The sequence below is a fragment of the Aulonocara stuartgranti genome, assembly GCF_965226115.1.
Source record: "Aulonocara stuartgranti genome assembly, chromosome: 3".
In the NCBI taxonomy this organism is placed as follows: Eukaryota; Metazoa; Chordata; class Actinopteri; order Cichliformes; family Cichlidae; genus Aulonocara; species Aulonocara stuartgranti.
Genome location: NC_138941.1, coordinates 49,151,630 through 49,175,360, shown reverse-complemented (window position 1 = coordinate 49,175,360; position 23,731 = coordinate 49,151,630). Strand labels below are relative to the sequence as shown.

The window sequence follows — 23,731 nt, the reverse complement described above, 5'->3', positions numbered from 1 at the left end:
AGCAGTGGGTACGGGGTAACTGAACATTTGCAAATGAGTGTGAGCAAAAAGGTGGGTACAAATGACTGTACACTCAATGTGTACAATCACTGAATGAAAGTACGGCTTATACCTGAAAAAGCTTCCAGTAAGGCTTGATTTGCGGTCTTCCAACAATTTACGGTACAAACAAGAATCTCAAGTGTTTGTTTTTCTTTGTAACATCTTTCTTACCGTCACCCAGATCATTAAAATGCTGAATCATCAAAGATCAGTAACAGCTGAAGGTTTTCCCCCCATTGGTGAGAGCAGGTTCTGTATGTATATTCATTTACAGCGAGTACTAATCCTGCCTGTTTCTACAGATTTGCAGTCTTTCCTGTTTTCTTTGCGCTTTGTAAAAAGCTCAGGTTAGCTGCTGTGTGCCAATAAAGTTTTGAGTTGGTAACAAAGTGACGCTCTAACCTGATGCAGATTACAGTCATGATTTTATTCATTTTGCACATTAAATGACTTCAAATGTTTGATGGAATAAACACTGAAAACCTTTAACAAAAGCACATTAAGATAAAATGAATATACAACAAAGTAAGAAGCATTAATCTGCTGCCATAATCCCAGTTAAACCTGAAGCTTCATCTAAACTCAGCCCAGGTGTTTCTCTGCAGTCGGCTCTGTTATCCTGACAAAACTGTTTCCAGCCAGAAAGGCTGCAGGTATTTGTGTGAAAGAAAGACAGCGAGGGAAAAATTCACACCAAAGACATTTGAATAAATAACAAGTGAGAGAAAACAATGAAAAGATACAAAACATCAGCAATATACAGCTTGTAACAGAGCAAACAGAGATGACATGACAAGTGTGAGGAAGAGGAAATGAGTCTATCAATGAGTCGAGGTGTTAGGCCACACATGAAGTCTCTGAGTCACCGTCCTCTCTCGTTAATCACCTAAAAATATTTATAATATTTTTTAAATTGCGTCGCTTTACTAACAGTATCATATGATGTTGTTAAGACCACAATAAAAAAGGATCAAATGTGGGCAACAAAGAAACAAAACTCTGGGTTTTTGTTCTATACACAAAGCTGAACGCAGACCTTCATTCATTTATTTTACTGCCTCTTCCGCACCCTTCTTCCCAGCCTTTACTCAGTGCACCAGCTCCAGCTGGCTGGTGGAGAAAGGCAGGACCCCACTGACGTAGTAGGCAATGCCCAGGGAGAGGAGGGCGATGACCACCAGCAGCAGCAGGACCCTCCAAAAGCCCAGGTCCTCCACAAACTCCTGCCAGGTGGTCCTGAAGCTGGACAGGACGCCCTCGGTGCTCTGCAGGTTCGGGTTCAGTAAGGAGTGGCTCTCCATCGCACTGAGACACACACACACAGAAGTTTGTTATCGCTCACATGTAACTCTGTTCTTGTTCCTTTTTTCTGTGGTAAAGCTAAGAAAACCCACAATCAGTGTAGGAGCTAAAATGAAGATAGACCCTTCCAGAATCTCATTTTAAGTCTAATTTAAAGCAGGCACAGAACAGTTCTCTGGGTCAGTATTATTGCTCTTAAAGCTGTGTGAAGTCTTGCTTGAAACTCTACCTGCTTTGCAGGAGAGAGCCAATCAGGACAGATCATGCTTTGGCTGCATGATCTGTCCCGATTGGCTCTCCACCCTCTCTCCTTCCAGCTCTGCTCACCTCTCACTGTCAGCCATCTGCATGGTCTCCAGTTTGGAGTGGGCTCCTCTGTTGAAGCCTTTCACCTCCTGCTCCTCCAGCCCCTCCAGCAGACGAATAGCATCCTTGTTGACTCCGCGTCTCTTCGCCAGCACCAGAGGAGTCGATCCGTTGTGGTTACTGCAGTAAGAACAAAAGAAATCTATTATTTCTTTTATCCAACACACGAGTTTTGTATTAACTTGAACCAGGAAACCTCCATGATGTGAATATGCTGTTCCACAACTGTGCATACATAACTACAGTCACACATGTAGCCTGCAGATAAAAACAATATGATTAGTCTGCACAGTAGAATTAAAAGCTAATGTTTTAGTTAAGTTCAGCTGAAAACTGAAAGCACTGAATCCTTTTTAGTAATCCCAGCAAACAATGAGTCAGGTGGCCTTGGTACTGGCTTTGTCGCGGGTATGGGTGATTTACGTAACATCAACTCATAGCAGTAAGTGATGACCTCATTTAGTGAATTAAAACAATTTCACAACTCCCAAATATTCCCTGAAAAACCAGAACGTATCTAAGTATTTGTGTCATATTTCAGCAGCTTCATCAGGGGCATCTTTCAGACAAGTCTAACAGTCTAAAAAGAGGGTAATCAGTACAGCAGCAGCATGAGGTCATCTCTTGTGTTTGCCATGGGGTGACTGAGATCTGTTAGCTTATCCGTATCCATTCATCTTGTAAGCATTTGAACACACACAGCAAAATGTGTACTATGTCTGACACTTTCAGACACTGGTTTAGATTTACATGCATGAAGAGTTCAGAGACTTCCTGTTGTGTTCATGCTCACGTGATCATTTTTGTGTCTGCTGGGGAGCGATATCACAGTACCAGCAAAAACACAAAGTCTGGTTTATTGCACTCTTCAGTTACAGGATTATTTATCAGAGCTTTAAAGTCTCCCAGAGAAACATCAGATATTCAGCTTTAGTTTGTTCACAACTTACTTGATAACCCAAAAGTTGGTAAAGGTGAAATGCTACTCATGGTGCCCAAGATGATAGTAAATGGTTGTGAAGGTTGAAGACGATCCATACAAAAGAAAAATGTGCGTGATCTAAAGGTTTTAACAATTTTCACATCTGGTGCAACCTTGACCCGATTTTCCCTCAAAATGAAATCAGCTCGAACTCTTATTGGTGTTTACCATCACACGATTTGAACACAATAGTTTGAAAACTGCAAACAAACAGAACCAAATACTCCTCTCGTCTCCTCTGAGGGGAGCAACAGTGCACTCCCCCCGAGGAGACAGGAAGTCATTCGATTTGCTCTGCTGAGAGGTGAAAGGTGAATTCCACCAGTGGGATTTTAGCAGCAGTTACATAGAAAAGACTTATCTTTTAGTTATATTTCTTTCATTCATGACATTTACGATACTTTGATTCAAATTCCCCAACTAACTTTATATATTTAAGATGCTCAATAAGCAGTTACAAAGAAAAAACAACCCAAATAACATTAAATGAATACTCTGACAGAATTAACACAAACCTCCGACTGAAGATTCAGAGTACTGCTGTCTGCTCAATTTTAAATTTGTTTCTTTTTGCTTCTTTTCTGTTGTCAGTTCTTTGTGGATTCAGATCATCTCTAGAGCAGCTTTGCTCATTGCAGTTTAATTTGAGTTTAGTGCTATTTTCATTCATTCAGAAATCTCTAAAGGGCAGATTTAAGTTGTTTAGAGAGGGTATTACAACCCAAACAGTCTCAGTACACCACATGGCTTTTAGCTTCTACCATATCAACATGAATCATGCATGACTACATGATTCTGAATAGTTGATATACATGAAATTAAAAGTGGAGTTAAAATGAGAGAACATTAAGTTGCTCAGGGTGGAAACAGCTCACTGTCATCACCTGAACTCTGAATTCTTACCAGATGTCGATCTTCAGCCCGTTGGACACCAGGAACTGTATTGTATCCACGTGGCCGCACAGGTGCAGCGCCGTATTCCCCTGATAATCCGTCGCCAGCAGATCGGCCCCAAACTTGTGCAAGAGGCGGCATATTTCCACGTTCCCTCTGGCGGCGGCTAGGTGGAGGCCGGTGCGGCCCCGGTTGTCACGGATGTTGGGGTCGCATCCGGTCTCTAGCAGCCTCTTGGCGAAGGGTAGGTCTCCATCGATGCACGACTGCAGCAGAGGCACGCTGGTCTGCGACGAGTCGTTGATGAAGACATAGGACATGTTCGAGTGGGTGTCCGAAAATTCCAGCGTACCTGAGACGGTGAACAAAGAGGCAAAATGTGGAAATGTTTTCTAAATGCTGAACTAAGATGCATGCTGAGCTCCCTCTGGAAGCACTCCCACCCCACTCCACCTGCCTGCATCTGTCTCCCCTGTTAGAAAGAAGGGTGGTATAAATTGAGCAGCAAGTGTCGAAAGAGGCTCAGTTCTTAAACTTGTTTCCTCACTTTCTCTGATTTCTCTGCTTTTTTAAAGAAAATAAGTCAAGTTTCAGACTGGAAATACTGCTCCCTCTCCTCGGATTTCCATCACAATCCAAATCATCTTTTTTCTTCTTGCCTCATCTGAGAGTTAAAGTCACTGCACCTCATCTTTCTCTCGTCTAACTGGCATGACAGTTATTTAAAGTGAACCTGATTACTCGGCTGGCCTTTTGAAATTAAGCGTCAGGGATCAATGAGGTTGAGTCCATCTGCCAACTCTTAAGCACATTTATCAAACACATTTAAACTCCCTGTTTTCTTTGTTTGCATCTTTCACCACACTTTTTGATGAATCCTCCTCTCCTGCTTTCTCTTCACCATCTCTGAAACCTGCACTCGAGACTTGCTGAGTGATTTCTCATTTCTCCTTTCTTACATTAGCTCTTTCCCCTCTCTCACTTTCAGACAGCGAGTACTGCCACCTAGTGGCAAAGAATCACATAGCTCATAAGTTTTTTCTTTTTTTTCTTTAATTATGAAAGGTTTTATTCTGCATAGTTTTTACTGGAAGTTTAAAAAAAGAAAAGAAAACAGCAACAACAGTGTCGTCCAAAATTACAAATTTGTGTATTTTCCTCTTTTTAAAAAAAAAAAATTATTCAAATAAATTAAGATATATTGAAGTCAAGGAGTATAACACCAGCAGTATTTATGGGGTACTTATTTAAATTTCAAGTCAAAGTCTGTGTCTAACAACTATTTACACTCACTGGCCACTTCGTTAGGTACACCTTGCTGCGAGTGCAAGATTAGTTATTTTGAATGTGGTTTTTGTAATGAATTTCTGTGTGTTTTCATTTGTACAGTCAGCCAGTAAGATCACTCTGACTTGGCGCAGTAGGAGTGCAGATTAAAGCCTTTCTCATGGGGTCTACCAGGCACTGTGTGTTTTCTGGGGGGCTGGAAAAAGTAGCAGCAAGAAGTGGTGATTTTGGGACCTCAGGTCATACTAAGTCCACATGTAGTGAATCTCACGTTGGACCGATCAACACTGCTCCAGCACCGTAAGTACACTAGCTAGATGATCTAGTTGACTTGGCTTTGCATCGTTTCTGTTGTTGAACTTCTGACTAGGGCTGGGCTGTATCATACCATTCACGGTAATACTGGTGTAATTTTGGGCAACGATAAGAAAATGAAATATCGCCATAGAATATGGGTAAAATGCGCAGTGAGTTTGTTTACATACGCACATGGCGGCGACGCAGAATGAGAAGAGCGAAAGCGGATCGTTGAATGAAACAGATGAACCAGAATTGGTTTGTAAAAATGCAACTTCACTGGTGTGGAACTGGTTTAGCTTTCGTCCGTCAGACACACAACAAAGCACTATTTTTGGTAGAGTATGCTAGCGGGCCGTCGTTATTACCGTGTTTTTTGGAAAATACGGCACACTTAAAATAAATCCTTTGATTTTTCTGAAAATCGACAGTGCCCCTTATAATCCTGTGTGCCTTATGTATGAACTCTGGTTGTGTTTACTGACCTCGAAACGATTTTATGTACACGGCCCTCGAAAATCTGTCAAATGTTTTAGTGCGACTTTGCTAAGCTACGAACCCCCACAGCTTGATGGATTGTCGGAGCATTACGGCTATCGTAGGCAGGAGCCTCGCGGAGTGATACGTACTGTGCTTCAACATAATATTACTGTATTGTGTGTGTATAACCTTTTTTAAGTTTTGTGGATATTATACATGGTTATGCTGAGGATATGTCGGCCAATTTCCACTGGAAATGCCTTTTGGTTAAACTGTCAGCAAGGAATTTGCATTTGCACTGTAAAATTTTTATATAACTTTAATGCACATAAAAAACAGCTGCTTGTTTAAGTGAAAATACATTGATGGGGTTTTTTGCACTAATAAAGTTGTGGAGTTGTAAAGTATTTTGTCTAGTGTCAATTATATCGTCAGTTATATCGTTATCGCAAACTTTTAAATGTATATCGTGATAAATATTTTTGGCCATATCGCCCTGCTCTACTTCTGACTTCTTTGCTTGTTCACCCTTCATGGATTAACTGAAAACCCGAAGTTGAGTATTATTCGTCCAATTAACTAGACTGGAATGGACAAGTTATTCCCAAAACATGGAGTGGACTACCTTCTTTTTTTTCCTTTTTGAATGAGCAGAGTCGACTAATTCTTGACAGGCAGACAAAAGAGCATCATCCTTTGAAGCAGATGGGCTACAGCAGCAGAAGACCAGATTGGATGCAACTCCTGAGGGTACAACTCCCACTGGCTCACCAACTGAACATTTTTAACACCTTGCTGACTCTATGTTAAGTAGAGTTAAAGTAGTTCTGATGGCAGCTAAAAATCGGTGAGAAATCAAACAGTGGATCTTGTTGCTGTTCACTTCCAACTTTTTAATTTACCTTTTATACTTTTAAGCATTACAGCTACAGACACATGCTTTAACCAGGTATTAACAGATCAAATCATGGTCCCCACCACTGTGGGTGTTTGCTTTTCTTTTTTAAATCCAACCTCCTGAATGAGTCACACTGGCTCTACTCTGCCTGACCTCACACACACTATTTCAACTTCACACACCTATGGTCACTTATTGTTACTCAGCACTGTTTATTTATACCTGATGTTTGCTGTGACTGCACAGCTGTGACTTTATCACTCTGCCATCAAAGCACAAATTCCTTTGTGCTCTTATGCAAGATTATCTCCACTTGGCCTCTGTCAACAGTAATAACAGTTGATTCAAACATTGACTTTTAGCCCAGGTCAAACACAATTGTTTGGACAACGGGCTCGACCTCAGTCAGAGCAGTAAGTTAAAGAATAGAAAAATACAAATGCTGCTTAGAAAAGGCACAGATTTAACAAGATGCTGGAACCATTCTGGTCCACATTTGCATGATCAGCACCCCTAACCCCATCACACTGTATGGGGTGGCTGTTGCTCAGGCGGTAGACTAGATCATCTACTGACTGGAAGGTTGGCCAGTCTGCGTGTATCCTTGGGCAAGATACCAAGCTGTTCTTCGATGCATCCATTTGAGTATGAATGTGTATGAATGTTAGATAGAAAGCATTTCAAAGCATAGAGCAAGTGCTTGTATGAATGAGGCGTGTTGTATAATGGCTTTGAGTGTCAGTCCAGATTTGTCAGCTGCACATTCATAATGAGAATCTGTCGCTCGACCACATCCCAAAGATGCTTGTTGAACTGGGATATGTTGACTGTGGAGGTCACCAACCATTTGAAGGTTGAACCCTTAATAACGAGACAAGTCAGTATGCAATAAACCTCCTCAGATCTTAAAAAAAGACAACTGGTGTAACCGTGGTAAATCTTGCGTGTATCTCTAGGCCTCTGGGGTTCAAGAAATATGAGTTTTAGTAAAGAAACCTGACACACAAAACATCTTGACGTCTAACCTTCTGAGTATCTGGACCCATCCGTGCACACCGCTCGTTACCACAAGTATCAATGACGCCTGTATCCGAGTATACGTTGTAATTAACAGGATACAACGAGCAGAATACAAAAAGCTCTCGAGAAATCAGCTTTCATGAATGTGTAGTCATTTTTTCTGGCTGTCGACTAACTATTTCACCTGGGAGGACAAATCCAACAGCACTGCATCCTCATCATCACACCTTAATCTTCATCCTGTACGAGAACTCTTTGCATGCAGTGACTTTTGCACACAACCACTAAATAAAACGTTAGGAGCTAGCGTTAGCCTGAGAGCTAACGTTGTGCACATAGCTGAAACGGCTCACAAATGTGCGATTCTCCGACCGTACAAGCACACAGGGCAACAGACTGCACATTCACACTCTCTGACGGCCCTCGGTTATTACACTCACCTGTTAATGGGACCCAAATAAGAAGAAAAAAGTCTCCTCGCTTTTTTGCGAGCTAATGCTGCTAACAATGTTGTTGTTGTGCTACGAGTTCCGCTTCTTCTTCTTCTTTTGAAAAGGTGAACTACCGCCACCTACTGGACTGGAGCGAAGGTTCTATCTATCTATCTATCTATCTATCTATCTATCTATCTATCTATCTATCTATCTATCTATCTATCTATCTATCTATCTATCTATCTATCTTTTATTATTCCAATTTTAAATAGAAACATATAAAAATTATTAATGTGAATAAAAACTAAGAGGCAGAAACAGAATTTGTGATCTATCTCTTCTGCAATTTTCATTTCTGATATTGTTTTGGCCTTTTCCTTTTTGTAATAGTTGTTCTTAATTATTTTTATTTAATCACTTTCGCGCATCTTACATCATCATGGTCACATGGCATGGTAACTTTGGCCTTTTAATAAATTCTTTGAACTGTTTTCTTTCCAGGGTGTAGTGATTGATTAAAGCACACATCTGTAATGACTAAAAAAAAGGTATTCAGATGCACAAGTTTAATTTTAATTTGGATTTTCTCTAATCCACACATGGTCAAAAGTATATTCCTCCACTAAGCTTTGGGTTAATGTCCTTTGCTAAGATGCTTTTGGTAGCAATAAACAAGCGCATACTTCCAGCTGGACTGACCACTATTCTTGGCAGCATGGCAGAGTTAATTAAAGGTTGTTGGTTTTCTGAGATGGACCATGGAGCCATTGGAAAGGCCTATCCCTTCTGTAAATGTCAGCCTGCTTTATCTATTCTAAAAACAGTTTTGATGTGTGTTTGGAGTCGTTGTCCTATCAGAACACCCAAATGTGCTCATGTTTCAACCGTCTGGCTGTATCTTCTATTTCTCTATTACATCCACTTTGTGAAATGAACCAGTACCACTGGCAGCAACATTTGGTTTTACAGATTTTATATTTAAATTCACTTCACTTCCTCATGTTGAGCTAAAAACAAAAAACATGCATTTGTTAAGTAGTTTTGAGACTTTATTTCAAAGTGTGTGAGCACAGAAACACACGTTACAGGAACAGACATGTTACGTTGCCACTTTTGATTTGTTATGGATCCTCTTTGAGGAAAACTGCATTTCTTTTCTGTCACTCAGGGATCTTAAAGCATGTTTCTCCATTTGGCTCTGAACGAGCGGTGAAGTCCAAACTGGCAATAAAGTGTGCTGTTAGCATCCTAAATCATCAGCGGTGAATATATCTCCCATATAAAAACACAGGCATGTTTTCCTTTCCATAAAATTTAATGTACACATCATTACCTTCCCATTCCCTCACTTCTCAGTAAATAAAACCAGGGGCTAGTGTCACGACTCAATAATTACAAATCTAGATTACAAAAAAAACAATACAGACACAAATGTACTATGTGGCACAGCGTTAAAGTCAGGGCTACCAGCAGAGAGAGACGTGCTAGAGGTCGTAGTGGTTACAAGTCATGCTGTAGCTTCCACTGTCCAAGCACAGATGAACCTGTTTGACTCAGAGGAAAACCAAATTTAATGCAAAAACAGATACAATTTCTAATTTTTTGTGTGTTTTTATATTTGTTTTTGCAAAATCTATATTTAAAGGCACAGAATTGTCCTTTTGCCACCTTCTTACCTGTCCGAGGACACAAAAACAAAAGAAAAGAACCGAGTAACAACATCATAGACCTTTGCGCTAACATGATTTGCTGAAAAATACAGTAAGCACTATGTACAGCAATAATTCATCTATCAGAGAGCGTGTGTTTTGTGTCTTTTTGCAAAATGCAAGCGAATGGCAGCCTTAAAAAGTGTGATATAATCAAAAGAAATACTTGTTTGGTCGCAGCATAGAGAAAACCTGTGAGAGTGGAGGTGGAGATATGTATGCCCCTTTGATGTTCTGAACCATCTGTGTCCACATCAGTGCAATAACAACAGCTCTCTATTGTCATTTCAGCTGTTGCACAGAAAAATCTGACTTGACCTTTAAAGTCATACTAACGGTAACGTAGCAGCAACCTGAGAGTCCCACTGTGAAATGTACACAGGCTTACGTGAAGCTTACGCTGGGACTTTGACATGTTTAGGAATACTTTAGATTGTTTCTAAGTTCCTTCTGTTCCCCAAACAGATGATGCTTCTCACCTTCTATATGAAAACCAGCACTTAAAGAAATGAAACTTGCTTTGTTTATGTTTTTTTGTTGGAGTCCAATAAAAAAAATACTTCTAGTCTTTTTTTGTTTATGCAAAAAATAATTTGCTAATGAGTTATAGTTTTCCACAGATTTTTTTAATCTTTACATGAAGCTAAAACTCCTTTAATTCACACGTCCGATTGTAAGGCACCAAAAAATAATCCAAATATCACAAAAACTTAAAAACAAAGGATAGCTTCAACGCCATTTTTACCTCAAGCAAGTCACATGTCTTGGCAAGTTGATTTTCAAACCAATAATGAAGTGGCCGACATCAAATATACTGCAGGTATTGATGCAACACATGAAAAAATCCCCAGTGTGTTTACAGTGGGCACCTTCGTGATGCTAAACTGCCGTAGAATAAAAAGTTTATGAAGAAAACAGGTTTCATCTTCCCAAAGATGGGATTTCAGTGAAGCTTTATATCTGCTTTGCTCAGATCAGCCCAATAAGATAATGCAAACTCGCTTTAAAACCTTAAAATCAACCAGCAATCTGTAATTTTACTCTCATCTCACATTAAGCTCTTATGTACCCACTTCGAACGTGATCAGCCCATTGAAAAGCATTTGTAGGCTTGTCTGTCCCAGAGATATGACAGTCAGACGTCAGAGTTGGTGTAGAGACTTTCTGCCTGCTGTCAGTATCTATGGGAGCGACAAGAACCAATAACGACCAACTTCCTGAGCTGATAACCTTTAAATTGGGTGCTTAACGTGTGTGCGGGGCAGTTGTTTGCTAAATGGGGGTGGGGGCACTCTCCGAGGTAGCCGAGAATGATTCTCGCTGACATCTGTCACAAGAAAGCTGACACGTAATAAACACATACATAAACAATAGCACCATTATCAGTGATAATCTTGAGAAGATCGCTCACACTGGGACTCTTCTCTTTCCTCCTCCTACCTCCAGCTTCTTCTTCTTTTTTTAAAAGCCGTTCATTCCTACAGGGGATTAAAAAACTCTCAAAATGGGGCCGATGTTGCTCGACTCGATTCTGAAACCATCACAGCACAGGAGAAAGGTCCATTCAGTCAGTCACGTGTTCTTTTTTAAATCCATCTCATCCTCCATCATAAATTCTTGAAATGTTAGTGAATCCCCTCCTGATGTTTCCCCGCCTCACTCCTCCATCTTTCACCTTTGCCTACTACAAGATCTTGCTGCACACTTGGCAGCGGCTGACTCTGGAGCGCTCCTGGCCTCCCTTCAGCGTCTCCTTGGCTGGCGAGAAGGTAAACTCATTTTCTGGATCCACGGTTGTCAGCCAGAAGCTGTATTTATTGGCAAAGTAGTGGCAGGTGCCCCTGGCGCCGTTGCACTCGATGAACGGAGTCGCCCGGAAGTCCTCCAGACAGGAACCAGGAGACACCAAGGACTGACCGCCGCCCTCTGCACCAGCTGCTGTGTGCTGTGTCAGAAATGAAAGGACATTTTTTTTAAATATGACATCTCTGAAGACAATTTGGCAGTATGCAGAACCATGGGGAGAAATAACCTCTTCATCTAATTGCTGGTCTAAATCTGTTTGGTAGAAGCTGCCATTAACTACGTACCATTAGGAAGGAGTATCCTATCCAGAGACTCCTCCAGCCGATAGGACAGTTGGGGATTGTCATATCCTGACTGTGGACCGCCACTGCCTGAGATGGAGCCTCACATACTGAACACCTGTGTTATTCATATAATCAGATGAAAGCTTCATTAATTGTATGCACATGTATATGACAGGCAGCTTGACTAAAGTAACACAGTGTACAATACCTGCTGATGTAAGGTCTTATCTCCTCCTTTTCCACGGGCATCATGGGTATGGATGCGGTTGTGGAGAGCCAGTAGGATTTATCATTGCGGCTAGCGTAGTAGCAAATCTCGCTGGGCGAGCAGTAGAGGAAGGGGATCGTGTTGAACCTGGGGAGACACGACCCCGGCTGACCTGAAGAGACAAAGGGAGGTTTTAAACCTTTAATTGTGCCACACAAAGACTGCTATAACTAGTATTTATGGTTCATAAGAGCCTGACAGTGTTTTCATACCGAGGTCTTGGTTGTGTGCCTTCTCCTGTCCCTCTACATACAGCAGACTGTAGCCCTCCCACAGTTTGGCCATGCCTTGAGGACACATGGGAACCTGGGAGCTCTGGCTGTGCTTAACCAGAGTGTAGCCGATGCTGTGGCTGCGGCCGACGCTGCCGGGAATGCCGCGAGGGCCAATTGTACCAGGAAACCCTGAAGAAGATGGGGGAAAGAATAAGAACATGCTAGAAGTGATAAGCTATTAAAAAGTCGAAGATAAACAAAAATCCTGACCTTGTGCTCCTGGGGATCCAGGGAAACCAGGAGGTCCGGGATCCCCAAGAGGTCCTTGAAAACCAGGAACTCCAGTCCTGCCCAGTCTACCCGATGGACCAGGGTTCCCCACAGTACCTGCAGCAGGAGAATATTTTACACTGCTTATCATTCATTTTTCATCTTCTCACTTTATTATTGTTTTTTCTCTCTCTGTACATTAAAACATGCCAGATTAGCTGCATATTATTTATACTGATGTTGGGGGAAAGTAGATTTTAAAACTCTATGTTAAAAACATTTGCCTTCTTTCACTTTGTTTGCATTTGAATGGAAGCAAACTAGCTTACCCTAAGCTGAACAAACAGCTCCTGTTTCCTGCAGGATATGAAGGATAACGCTCCTCCAATGCTATCTTATTGTGATGGAGGGATTTGTGTGTCGTAGAAGCTATGTTGTTGGTGGCAATTAACCTCTGGTATGTTCTCCCAAAGCAACTTATTCTGGGTGAAAAGGGTAAACTAAGTTTGAATCACGCAAACCATTTGGATCATTGTTCCTTGGCTGGGCTGGAGCTAAAAAGGCCCCATACTTGAGCCAAGCCTAGAGGAGAACATTGTCAGCAAGTGAATGGTGGTCAGGGTTTAGCCCATGAGGCCACCCTTCCTGTGGACACATTACTTGCAGGAGGAGTCTGATGCAGAGTGGATTAGGCAGTGGTTGAAAGTCTGTGGTTGGTGGTCTGATCCCGAGTTGCTAAAACTGACTTTGGGTACATGAAATGTCACTAGCCTGAGCTAGTGCTTAAGGCCAAGAGATACCGGCTTGATATAGTGGAACTTGCCTCAATGCACAGGTTGGGTTCATAAACAGTTTCATGCAGAGTTGTTGTACTTTGCTCCACTCTGCAGCTGCCCTTGGTGAGAGCTGTTGAGTATACTTGCAATCCCTTGGCTGGGTACATGCACATTGGGAGTTTTCTCTAAAGGACGACAGGGTCGGGGACCTGACTGTCGTTTGCGCTTATGTGTCAAATAATAGTTCAGAGTACACAGCCTTCTTGGGTTCCCTGAGTGGGGTGTGGAAAAATACCCCACTTTGTGACTTCATTGTCCTTCTGGGGGACAATGACAGTGTGACCTTGGGTATAGTGTGACTGGGAGAAACAGTTTGTCTGAACCCGAAAGGTGTTCTGTCATTGGACATCTGCTCTAACGACAGCTTACCCTTACTGAGTGCCATCTTCGAATATATGGGAGTCCATTAGTGGACCTGGCACTGGGACTTCCTGGGCCGAAGGTCAATGATCAACTTTGTAATTGCATAATCAGATATGTCAGATATGCCGCTGTATGTTCTGGAGACTCGGGTGAAGAGAGGAGTAGAGCTGTCGTTAGAACGAGCTGGACCAGGTGGCAGGTTGGAATTTTAGACAGGACAGGCACACACAAACAGACAGCGAGGGTGTGCTGGAAACATTCGGCAGAGCCCCGGGTCCCCTTCAAATCCCACCTGGGGCAGTTTATGGCAAAAGGAGACATGGAGAGATGAGAATTAACACCTCAAAGTTCAAGGCCATGGTCCTCAGTTGGAAAAGCGTAGAGTGCCTCTTTGGGGTAGGGGACAAGTAACTTCCCTCTTATATCTCTGGGTCTTGTTCACAAGTGAGGGGAGAGAGGAGCAGGTGGCTGACAGATGGATTCAGGCTGCATCTGCAGTGATGTGAATGCTGCATTGGTCCATCATGATAAAGAGAGAGCTGATTTACTGGTCAATCTACATTCCTACTCTTACTCATGAATAAGGCCTGGTCAAGAGCTCTGGGTAGTGACTGAAAGAATCAGATCGCAGATACGAGAGGTGGAAATGAGCTTTCTCTCAAGAGTTGTTGGGTTCAGCCTTAGAGACAGGATGAGGAGCTCAGCCACTTGGAAGAGACTTGGAGAAGTCCCTTACTACTCCTTGACATTGAAAGAAGCCAGTTGAGGTAGTTCAGGCATCTGACTAAGGTCCGTCCCAGGTGCTTCGTAGGTGAGGTGTTCTCAGTGAGGGCCCTGAGGCAGATTGAGGACATGCTGGAGAGATTACGTATGTTGGCTGGCTTGGGAAAACCTCGATGGACCCACCCAAAAGAGCTGGAAGAAATGACTGAGGAGAAGGAAGTCTGGATGTCTCTGTTATAATGGTGCCCCCGTAACTCTGTTCAGGTTAAGTGGATGCAGATAGATGGATGCATGCATGCAAAGATGGATGGATATAATTAATAAATTTACACTTTGTTTGTGTCTTCAACTCACCTTTACGCCCAGGAAAACCAGACTGACCAGGCTCTCCAGGGTTACCAGGGCTTCCTCTTTCACCAGGAAAACCTGGATCACCTTGTGGATATGGCCCATTTGGCAGTGAAGCTGGAAATATGACTCCAGGCAAACCTTTTGGACCTGGAAACCCTGGAAGGGAAAGGGTGGAGAAAAAGAGGGATGGAGGAAAGATAAAGGGTAGAAGAAAATTAAGAAGAAATTGTGGGAAAAAGAGTGGGGGAAACTAAAGACTTATGCTGTCCTACCTCTAATTCCTGCCGTTCCTTTGCTTCCAGGAAAACCAGAGTCACCTCTAAAACCCTGGACACCAGGAATTCCAGCAAAACCACCATCACCCTTTTGTCCTGAAGGGCAAATACATAATGTTTCAGTTTATCTTTTTTTTAATTGAAAACATATAGGAGCAAACATAGAAAAGAAGAAGCAGCATTTTTAGTTCATGCCATGTATTTTAGCCATACTCCACCTTTTAAACCAGGTCTGCCAGGGAATGCAGGACCTCCAGGTAATCCTGGTTCACCCTTTGTACCAGGGTTCCCTGGGAAGCCTGGCAGACCAGGGTCACCTCTGTCTCCCTGAGCTGTGCCTGGACCAGGTGGGCCGGGAATACCTGGAGGACCTTGGACACCTGTAAGAAAGAAAAAAGGAGAGGAAGAGAGAAATTCAATTCAAGGAAGGTTGAATAAATTAACGTTAAAGGGAAAAGAAAGAAAAACTAAGCATAGAAAAGTATAGGAGAATATAAAGGGAAAAAATAAAAAAATGTGAAAAAAGAAGAGAATGGAAAACAAAATCATCCAAGTTGATTAAGGAAATGTATTTACCATACTGTCCATCCAGTCCAGGGAGACCTGCATCTCCTGTAGGTCCAGGAAAGCTTTCTATTGATCTGGGTCCAGGAGGTCCAGGGATACCCGGGCTCCCTTTCAATCCAAAAGGACCTGATATACAGAAAGTAAAAAAATCTATTGCTATATATATTATTGCACATTGAATCTGCACATTTTTGATTTCATTGAAGTCTATTTCACCTGGTTCTCCTCTTTGTCCTTTTTGGCCGGGATACCCTGGAACACCGGGTTGGGAAACACCTCTTTCTCCCTTCAACCCTGGACTACCAGAAAGGCCAGGGCTACCTCCCAGAATTGCACCTAGATTAAAAAACATAAAGTTGTTAAATCTTTCATCTTTGCAAGCCTAAAACAATCAGACGTATGTTGACCCTGATGAAGAGGGCGAAAAGGTTGAGCTTTGCCAAAGCAGTATGCCTCACAGCTTTGAATAATGAACTTTTCTGCAGACACACAAAGGGCCAAAATGCAAAACTGCTCATCTTTCCTCAGTTATCGAGCCTTAACTACTTGATACATTCATCTATTCTTACTGGATCATGCTAAGATTAGCTTTAGCTTTGGATTATCTGGCTTATTGTACATCTCATTTTGGTTTACTGAGTACTGAGTGAGTAGTGAGCTGTGAAATAAAGCAAGAAATATAGAATCAGCTGGTGCGTGAAATGTGATTCTTGCCTGGGTTTCCAGGCAGGCCTTTAGGTCCTGCTAGGCCATTAAGGCCATCCAAACCAGGTGGTCCGGGAAAACCTAAAATAACAAAAATAAAACAAACAAACAAAACATTAAAAACACTGGAAAGACCATTTTTTTAACCTCATTTGGAAAAATCATTGTAAGATTAGTGTATGAATGTAGTGGATTTTCTTTTTTCCTTTCACCTTTAAACCCACGATTTCCAAGGAATCCAGGCCGACCAGGAAGCCCATCAGGCCCCCTTCCTATTCCTGGCAATCCAGGCTGACCTTTTGGTCCAGGGAAACCAGGAGAGCCTGCAGAGAAGAAAAACGACATCTCAACACTTTCTGTAAATACAAATCTCTACGACGTCATGAAGGAATTACTGCAACAGGACTTTGTTTTCTTAGGAGTTACTCACCCATTATTCCATACCGTCCCTGTTCACCAGGAATCCCCTTCTGTCCGAGGAAACCTGGATTTCCTGAAAATCCATTATTGCCAGGTTCACCAACTTTCCCTTGGTCGCCTGTCGACATATTTAAAATGTTATAAAACTTCTGAAGAAATCAGAGATTGGAGACCAACTCTGATCTCCCAAAAAGCTTGTCCCACAGTACTAAGAATTTCTTCACCTGCACTAAATATATTTATTTTACTAAAAATAAAACATAAAGGAAATGTAAATTCTGATCCATGTCAACAAGTTTATAAAATATGACAACAACAAGACTACAAGTGATGTGATGCTGAATGCTTTTCTTTATTTACAGAGATGTGAAAAGGGAAAGACCATCTCTGAATCGAGGAGGGGGCCTAAGGGTACATCTTTCACCATCCTACAATGCTGTGATTGCAGCCGTTCCCCAACTCTCTGTGAATGGTACTCATGGCCATTGATCAGTGGTTGCTGATCAATGGCCATGACAAATAAAGTTTCACCGTAACCGAGTAAGGTGAGTCTTACCTGGGATCCCTGAATCTCCTTGTCGGCCTTTAAGTCCTGGTGCTCCAGGATAACCAAAAGTTTCTCCAGGTAGTCCTAAGAGAAAAAAGCATTTAAGTCAATGGATGTTTGATTTGATTATGAACAGATGTAAAGAAGATGTTTATCACTGATGGTAGACTTCATATGTACTAGTGCTGTGCGATATGAACAAAATCTCATATCCTGATATAACACATTTATCGTCCCGACAACGATATAAATCACAAAAATGTAACATTTTCTGTAAATTCTGTGAATCTCGGGCCACTTGCGTGAAGCTGGGTGTCGTGTACCTTATTTTAGGTATTTTCATTAATGCATACTCCAAAATTTGACGTTTGAGAATACTGTATATTATCATCGCGTCAGTTTATTTTGAAAAGTTGGAACAGGATCTTCAGCTTTATTGTGACACTTTTATGTGGAAAATAAACAAGCGGATGGCGGAGCCACATGCTGCAAACAACAATGCAAGAAAACAGTCGCTTGCCCATGCATAGTGCGTTTTTTTTAAATAGAAGAGAACGTGAGAACTATTAGAAATTAATATAGCCACTACAATATTGCCGTAAACAGTTTATTTTGGGACACAACGAAACAAATGATAGTGTAATACAGATGTTCTCATATCATCATCCGATGCATATCGTTATATCCAACAGCACTAATATGTACTCTTACCTTTGGCACCAGGCCGACCAACTTCTCCAGGCCTTCCAGATAAACCTGGAAAGCCATTATTGCCCTAAAAACAAACAAACAAACATCCGAATTTTAATCTCTGCCTGGCAAAATTTGCTACATGTATATGCATCTTTTCTTACTTTTGGTCCCACAGTGCCGGGGAATCCCATAATTCCAGATTCTCCTTTTTGTCCAGAGAAGCCTGGAAGTCCTGTTTCCCCAGAAAGGCCAGGTTCTCCCGGCAGCCCTTTACTCAGATCAGGGAAACCAGGAGCTCCAGGTCGTCCTGGACGACCTGGAGCTCCTGGCTGACCCTTGTCACCTGTTAACCCAGAGAAAGATCAGAGTTTGTAACACAAGGTGATGGATGTTCACAGCAGCAAAAAGCAGTTAAATTCTTCATTAGAGAGCCTACATTTTGCAGAAGTGCGAACAGCTGCAGTTCCTCTAGTGGGAACTTGGGGCTGGCTCTGAAGGTCAGTATCTGGAGACTCCCGTATCAAAGTGCTAAACTTTACAGCATGTTTTCAGCATGTAACAAAATGCTGTTTTAGGGGTTTACTGATAATTTCCCCCTTCTTTAAGAGCACAGTACAGATATTTTGTTTGTTTGTTAAGCTGAGAGGTATCCCAACACAGGCAACCGTAGATGCTCTCTGTCTGCGAGGCAGTATTTCCACTAATCTGAGTCACTGCCCCGGCCCTCTTTATTGTGTTGGTCCTCTCAGCTTCATCCACCAATTCAGTGTTGAAGTCCTCATCTATGAAAAAATTTCTTATTTTACAAAATATGTAACAAATATGAATCTCTTCTCTAAACGATTTAAAATTCACCAGAAGATCCTAATAAAGTGTGCAGTTAATTTATGCCCTTCAGATTATCCGGTGACGTTCTGAAAGAAACAAAGCACCATGTTACCTCTGGGTCCAGTAAAGCCAGAAAGGCCGGTTATTCCAGGGTCTCCGATGTCTCCTTTCTCTACAAGCTCAGCTGAAAAAGGTCTACCAGGAAATCCGGGTGGACCAGGTAATCCTCTGTCACCTGCCAAAGTAAAAACAGAGGAATGTTGGTGCAAAGCCAAAGTTCATGCAACTTGATTGATAAATTCTTGGCCCTGAAAGATAACCAAAATGTTGATGACGTGGTTCCAAAACAGGGGTCCCCATCATGAGAGACGGTTGTTGTGGTGGTTCAACCAAACACAGTCTTTGAAAAACTTCTCATGGTGCCCAAAATTTAGGATGAGCATCTAATGGTGTGAGCCCTGCAGAAACCTACCAACCAATGGGAATGCCTTAGGACAAATGGAATTCAAATGTACAAAACTAAATATCTGGGATGCCATTAAAAGTCTAACTTGTTCATGTGAGATTGTTTGCAGAAAGTGCCCTTTAGATGCTGTTGTGACAGAGCCAAGTATTAGGCGGGAACAAAACAAACAGTGGGGGAATTGTAGCCATGCTTAGCCATGTCACACAGTTTGCCTCATGATAACCTCAAGGAGTAGCATCAGCATTGCTAATTCATTCTTTTATTGGCCCAGGATCAGTACACTTATTCCTGTGGGGGATATTTTACCTTTAGTTCCAAAGAATCCAGGTGACCCAGGGCGTCCATTTGCTCCAGGCACTCCAGGCTGTCCTTTCACTCCGGGAAATCCTGAACTGCCAGGAGGTCCTGCAAATCCAGGGAAGCCCATCATTCCTTGGATGCCTCTGTCACCTGTGGAAATTAGCGTAGTTAGTCACTATTATGATATCTGTAACAAAGCAGAATGGCAGTGACAATGTCAGTAATACTGGACAGGTAACTGAAACATATGAAGCAGAGAAAAAAAGTGAAACGTTTGCCCGTCATTGGTTGGCTCTATTGCGCTAATAAGAATTAAAATGAACTGAGAGGTCGTGCTTCCCTTAGGCAGCATCATTCAAGGGTACAGCACACATTTTCTTTGTTATTCAGATGGCACTCAGGTTTATCTATCCTCGAAGCCTGACGACACAAACCTGCAAAAGTGTGCGTTAAACGGCAGGAATGTCTTACAGACATACAGACTTGATGACCTCTAAATTCTGATGAAACTGAGGTCATTGAACTTGGCCCTAAAAATCATGCAAACATATTGTCTAACCTAATTATCTGGGCTTCTACTAACACTGTGAGATATCTTGGAATTGTTTGACCAGAATTTGTAATTCATTGTTATCAGGCTGTCTTAAAAACTCCCTGAACAATCTTAAAAAAGTAATCTTGTTCACCACCACACCATGATCAGTACATTGCAGCACTGACCGTATTACTGATGTTCGTACAATGGTGATATGAATTCCCCAACCATGCCTTTATAATGTGGGAGTCAACCAGTAGGATCACTCTGTCCATCATCATAGTCAGTAAAGTCATGATCAACATCTAACACGACACCACTAAAAATGACAAATGTGGCCTTGGAAAAAAACAAAAAAACTACTTCTGCAGACCCTTTCTTCCTGGCGTTCCTGGAATTCCATCTATAGTCCCTGGTCCTGGTAAACCGGGGCGTCCCCTTGTTCCTGGTAACCCAGTAGCACCAGGTCGTCCGGGAGTTCCTTTCATCCCAGCAGGCCCTGGGAAACCTGGTTCTCCTCTTTCTCCTTTCCGACCAGGGAAACCTGTCAATAATGGAAGGAGAGACAGTGAGAAAAACAAAACACTGACAACAATCTGACATTCATACAGACACATGGAAAAAGGGCTGCTGGCTAATTATCTGGAAAAGCATGCAGTCTTCGGGTGCTTACCAGATTTTAAAATTACACAAATACAACCTCAAATGAACAACAACACATTTCATAATGTAGTCCAAAAGTCAATAGTAGTTAGCATCACCTTTAGCAACAATAACTTGATAATGTTCTGCATGATTTTATCAGTCACATCATTTTCTAATAATCTTGGCTCAGTATTCTTGACAGCGTTACTTCAGTTCATGAAGGTTTACAGAAATTAATTTATGCACAGCTGAACAGAGCATTTAAGTCATTGGTTCTGTTTCCATGTCTCCCCTGTGTCGATGCTCCATCATGCATGCTAAGTTCTGTCTCCATGTTTATTCATCTGTTTCCCAGTCGTGTCTCTCGCTGCCTTGGTTCCCTGTGTTCAGTTAGTCCATGCTTTAGTGTGTGTGTCTCATGTTTCCTGTTTTATTTTGATAGTCTGTTGTCCTGTCAGTTTTGCTTCCTCCCTGTCTGTTATGTCTGATTAGTTCCAGCTGTGTTTCCCTCTGTTTCCCATCATCTCGTTATCCTCCGTGTAATTAGTCTGCTGCCTTTTTTTTCGTTACTTAGTAACGCAGTAACACATTGAGCGTACGGTAAAGTAACAGTAATCTAATTACTTTTTTGTAGTAGTAATCCCTGACTTTTCTCTCTACTTGAAAAAGTAATCGGATTACATCACTTTTAACGCATTACTGCCCATCTCTGCTAATGACCTTTAACATTTAACATGACAACTGAGCCCTGTAGAGTCTGAGACGTACCTCTTGCACATTTTCACTGAGCATTGCAGGACTGATTGAAGGCGAATTTGCTGGTAGGACCGCTCCTACACTTTTTACGCAATGCTTCTTCTTTTTGCTTTTGTTTTTGTTTATTAAATACACAATGCAACATGTTTTGTAGTTCATCTGAGGCTGTGTTTGCCTAATTTTAAGACCTGCTAAGGACCAGACTATCTTTATTATGTTCTTATAGGTACAACCTTAGAATTTAAGAGGCTAATCTTTCTTTTTGACCATAACTGTATCATAATATAATAATATGTATTATTATCTTTTGTATGAGGAATACACTTACCTCCAACTATCAGGTTTTAAGCTAGTTTTTCTATCTTTTAACACACATATTAAAGCAGCCTTGCAAACAGCAACAACAATGCCATCACACATTTCTTTACAATACTTCATTGCTGCGATTGGTCTGTAATTGCACCCAGATTGCAGATTTTGTTGCAGAGACATGAAAGCTCAGTGTGGCTAATTTTGATACTCACATTACAGGAGAACCAGCCGATTGGTAATCATACTGTTTCTGAGTGCAATTCCAGACTAGCAAGGTTAAGCCATCTAAAGCACACTAACTGCTACTGTTTACATTCTTAAAAAATGAACCCATTTTCAGCACATCTGTGCTGCAAAGTTGCAGCTTATCACTTTTTGATCAATGCAAGGATGCACTGAAAATAAGAAGTCCCTTCAAGAGTGTAAAATAAAAAGCTTCTAGCTTTGAGTTAAACAGCATTTGCCCCCAAATCTTCAATTTTCACACAAACCTGTTACAGTTAATTCATCAAACACATCTGGAACTGATTAGACAGAAACACTTAGTTCACAATGAGGTTAGTCGTTTCTGCAAGTAAGAACAGCAAACAGTGGTTTTCACATTTCCTGCGGAAATGCTTTGTTTACAGAACTGTTACAAAATATCCATCTGGTTCAGTCTTTCTGTGGGGTGTGATGATGTCATTTCCTCTAGCATCATAGTTTTATGTACTTTAAAATAGTTATTGATGCAAACACAGTCAAATGGCACGATTATGATGAAGCACCTCATCAAACATAGGCAAAAGTCATCGTCTCTTAGATAATGAGGTAACACTATATTTGGAGGAGGTAAGCTGCTCCACCCCCTCCCAAAAGACAAAAATAAATAAAGAACAAAAAAAAAATTACATAAATAAATTAATATGCCATTCAATTAATCAAAAATAATTTGAAAATAATAAATAATATAGGCGTTAATGTTTTACTTTGCCTCTGTATTCATTCACCTTCATATTAATTACTTTCCTTTACCATCTTTTTTTTCCAGAGACGTGGTGTTACACCCCATACGAGACTCCACGACTGCACTGTGGAGATGGACATTTGTGTGCAGCGCAGATGAGAAATGAAGGCAGCAGTTCAAGTGTTTGTTCTAATACACCAACAGCAAGAGGATGGAGGAAATGCAAGCCAAGGGTGGCGCGGCTGGGAGGGAGGAGAGATGGACAATGGGACGAGGGAAAGAGTGTCTCACCTGGGCAGCCTATAACGAGTGACCCAACACCAACAAAAAAAGGATGGAGGGATGAGAGGATGGATGGAGATGATGATGGTGGTGGTGGTGTTGGGAAAAAAGATGAAAGTGACAAGGAGGAAGAACAGAGACATGGAAAAATACAACAATACAAAAACAAAGAGGGAGAAGACATTCTCGTGGGTGATGCAGTGTTTGATAAACAACACGATTCAAACGGGCAACTGTGATGATGGAGACTGTGAAAGAACGATGTGAACAAAAGAGGAATGAACCAGAGCTGGTGCAGGGATGAGAGGTGAAGGATTTCAGTAGAGATCACAACAAAGTCATATTTCACCTTCTTTTGCAATAATTCACACTAAGAATCTCTCAAAGGTACAAATTCGAGTGTAAAATGTGCAAAAAATATAACAAAACCCCCAAATCATTTCTTTCTCTCACCTGGTGGTCCTCTCAGACCCTTACTACCATCAGGGCCAGGTGGACCAGGAATGCGACCATCTGGGTCACCTGGAAGCCCAGGAAGGCCAGGATTACCAGGAAAACCGTTAACTCCGCGTTCTCCTTTCCGACCAGGAGCACCAGGACGTCCATCAAACCCTTCAAGAACAGACT

General features: G+C 41.7%; 2 protein-coding genes and 1 long non-coding RNA gene across 6 annotated transcripts in view; 1 reads left to right on the top strand and 2 right to left on the bottom strand.

Moving 5' to 3' along the window:
• Positions 1-448: 448 nt before the first annotated feature.
• On the bottom strand, positions 449-8,133 carry ankrd46b (ankyrin repeat domain 46b). Its single transcript, XM_082528156.1, has 4 exons — positions 8,009-8,133; positions 3,596-3,938; positions 1,672-1,830; positions 449-1,347 (listed from the first exon to the last, which is right to left on the bottom strand). The coding sequence occupies exons 2-4, from the start codon at positions 3,904-3,906 to the stop codon at positions 1,131-1,133; spliced, it is 687 nt and encodes a 228-aa protein (XP_082384282.1). The 5' UTR covers positions 3,907-3,938; positions 8,009-8,133; the 3' UTR covers positions 449-1,130.
• LOC309703377 lies at positions 4,729-23,661 on the top strand. Of its 2 annotated transcripts, XR_014275882.1 has the most exons (5): positions 4,729-5,173; positions 6,305-6,400; positions 17,157-17,339; positions 22,907-23,411; positions 23,574-23,661. It is a non-coding gene; the product is annotated as an uncharacterized lncRNA (long non-coding RNA). The 2 variants fall into 2 exon arrangements; XR_014275883.1 differs by lacking the exon at positions 4,729-5,173 and having other exon boundaries at positions 6,087-6,400.
• Positions 9,039-23,731, bottom strand: part of col4a6 (collagen, type IV, alpha 6) — a 144,902-nt gene continuing 130,209 nt past the window's right edge. For all 3 annotated transcript variants that reach the window (XM_082528136.1, XM_082528138.1, XM_082528137.1), the window contains 20 exons: positions 23,558-23,716; positions 20,537-20,707; positions 19,635-19,778; positions 18,975-19,097; positions 18,196-18,377; positions 18,053-18,116; positions 17,351-17,425; positions 16,805-16,912; positions 16,587-16,697; positions 16,384-16,455; positions 15,886-16,005; positions 15,679-15,795; positions 15,321-15,482; positions 15,100-15,198; positions 14,831-14,983; positions 12,555-12,671; positions 12,282-12,473; positions 12,010-12,181; positions 11,802-11,916; positions 9,039-11,656 (listed from right to left, as the gene is read on the bottom strand). In XM_082528136.1, the coding sequence (XP_082384262.1) occupies positions 11,396-11,656; positions 11,802-11,916; positions 12,010-12,181; positions 12,282-12,473; positions 12,555-12,671; positions 14,831-14,983; positions 15,100-15,198; positions 15,321-15,482; positions 15,679-15,795; positions 15,886-16,005; positions 16,384-16,455; positions 16,587-16,697; positions 16,805-16,912; positions 17,351-17,425; positions 18,053-18,116; positions 18,196-18,377; positions 18,975-19,097; positions 19,635-19,778; positions 20,537-20,707; positions 23,558-23,716 (2,717 nt within the window). In that variant the 3' untranslated portion in view covers positions 9,039-11,395. The remainder of the gene's footprint in view (positions 11,657-11,801; positions 11,917-12,009; positions 12,182-12,281; positions 12,474-12,554; positions 12,672-14,830; positions 14,984-15,099; positions 15,199-15,320; positions 15,483-15,678; positions 15,796-15,885; positions 16,006-16,383; positions 16,456-16,586; positions 16,698-16,804; positions 16,913-17,350; positions 17,426-18,052; positions 18,117-18,195; positions 18,378-18,974; positions 19,098-19,634; positions 19,779-20,536; positions 20,708-23,557; positions 23,717-23,731) is intronic.

Excerpts from the sequence above, each read along its gene's own strand:
- ankrd46b (XM_082528156.1), bottom strand. The coding sequence starts at position 3,906 with ATGTCCTATGTCTTCATCAACGACTCGTCGCAGACCAGCGTGCCTCTG. Across the intron at positions 1,831-3,595 it reads GGGCTGAAGATCGACATCTG|TAACCACAACGGATCGACTC; the intron begins GTAAGAATTCAG and ends TTCTTACTGCAG. Across the intron at positions 1,348-1,671 it reads CAGATGGCTGACAGTGAGAG|TGCGATGGAGAGCCACTCCT; the intron begins GTGAGCAGAGCT and ends TGTGTGTCTCAG.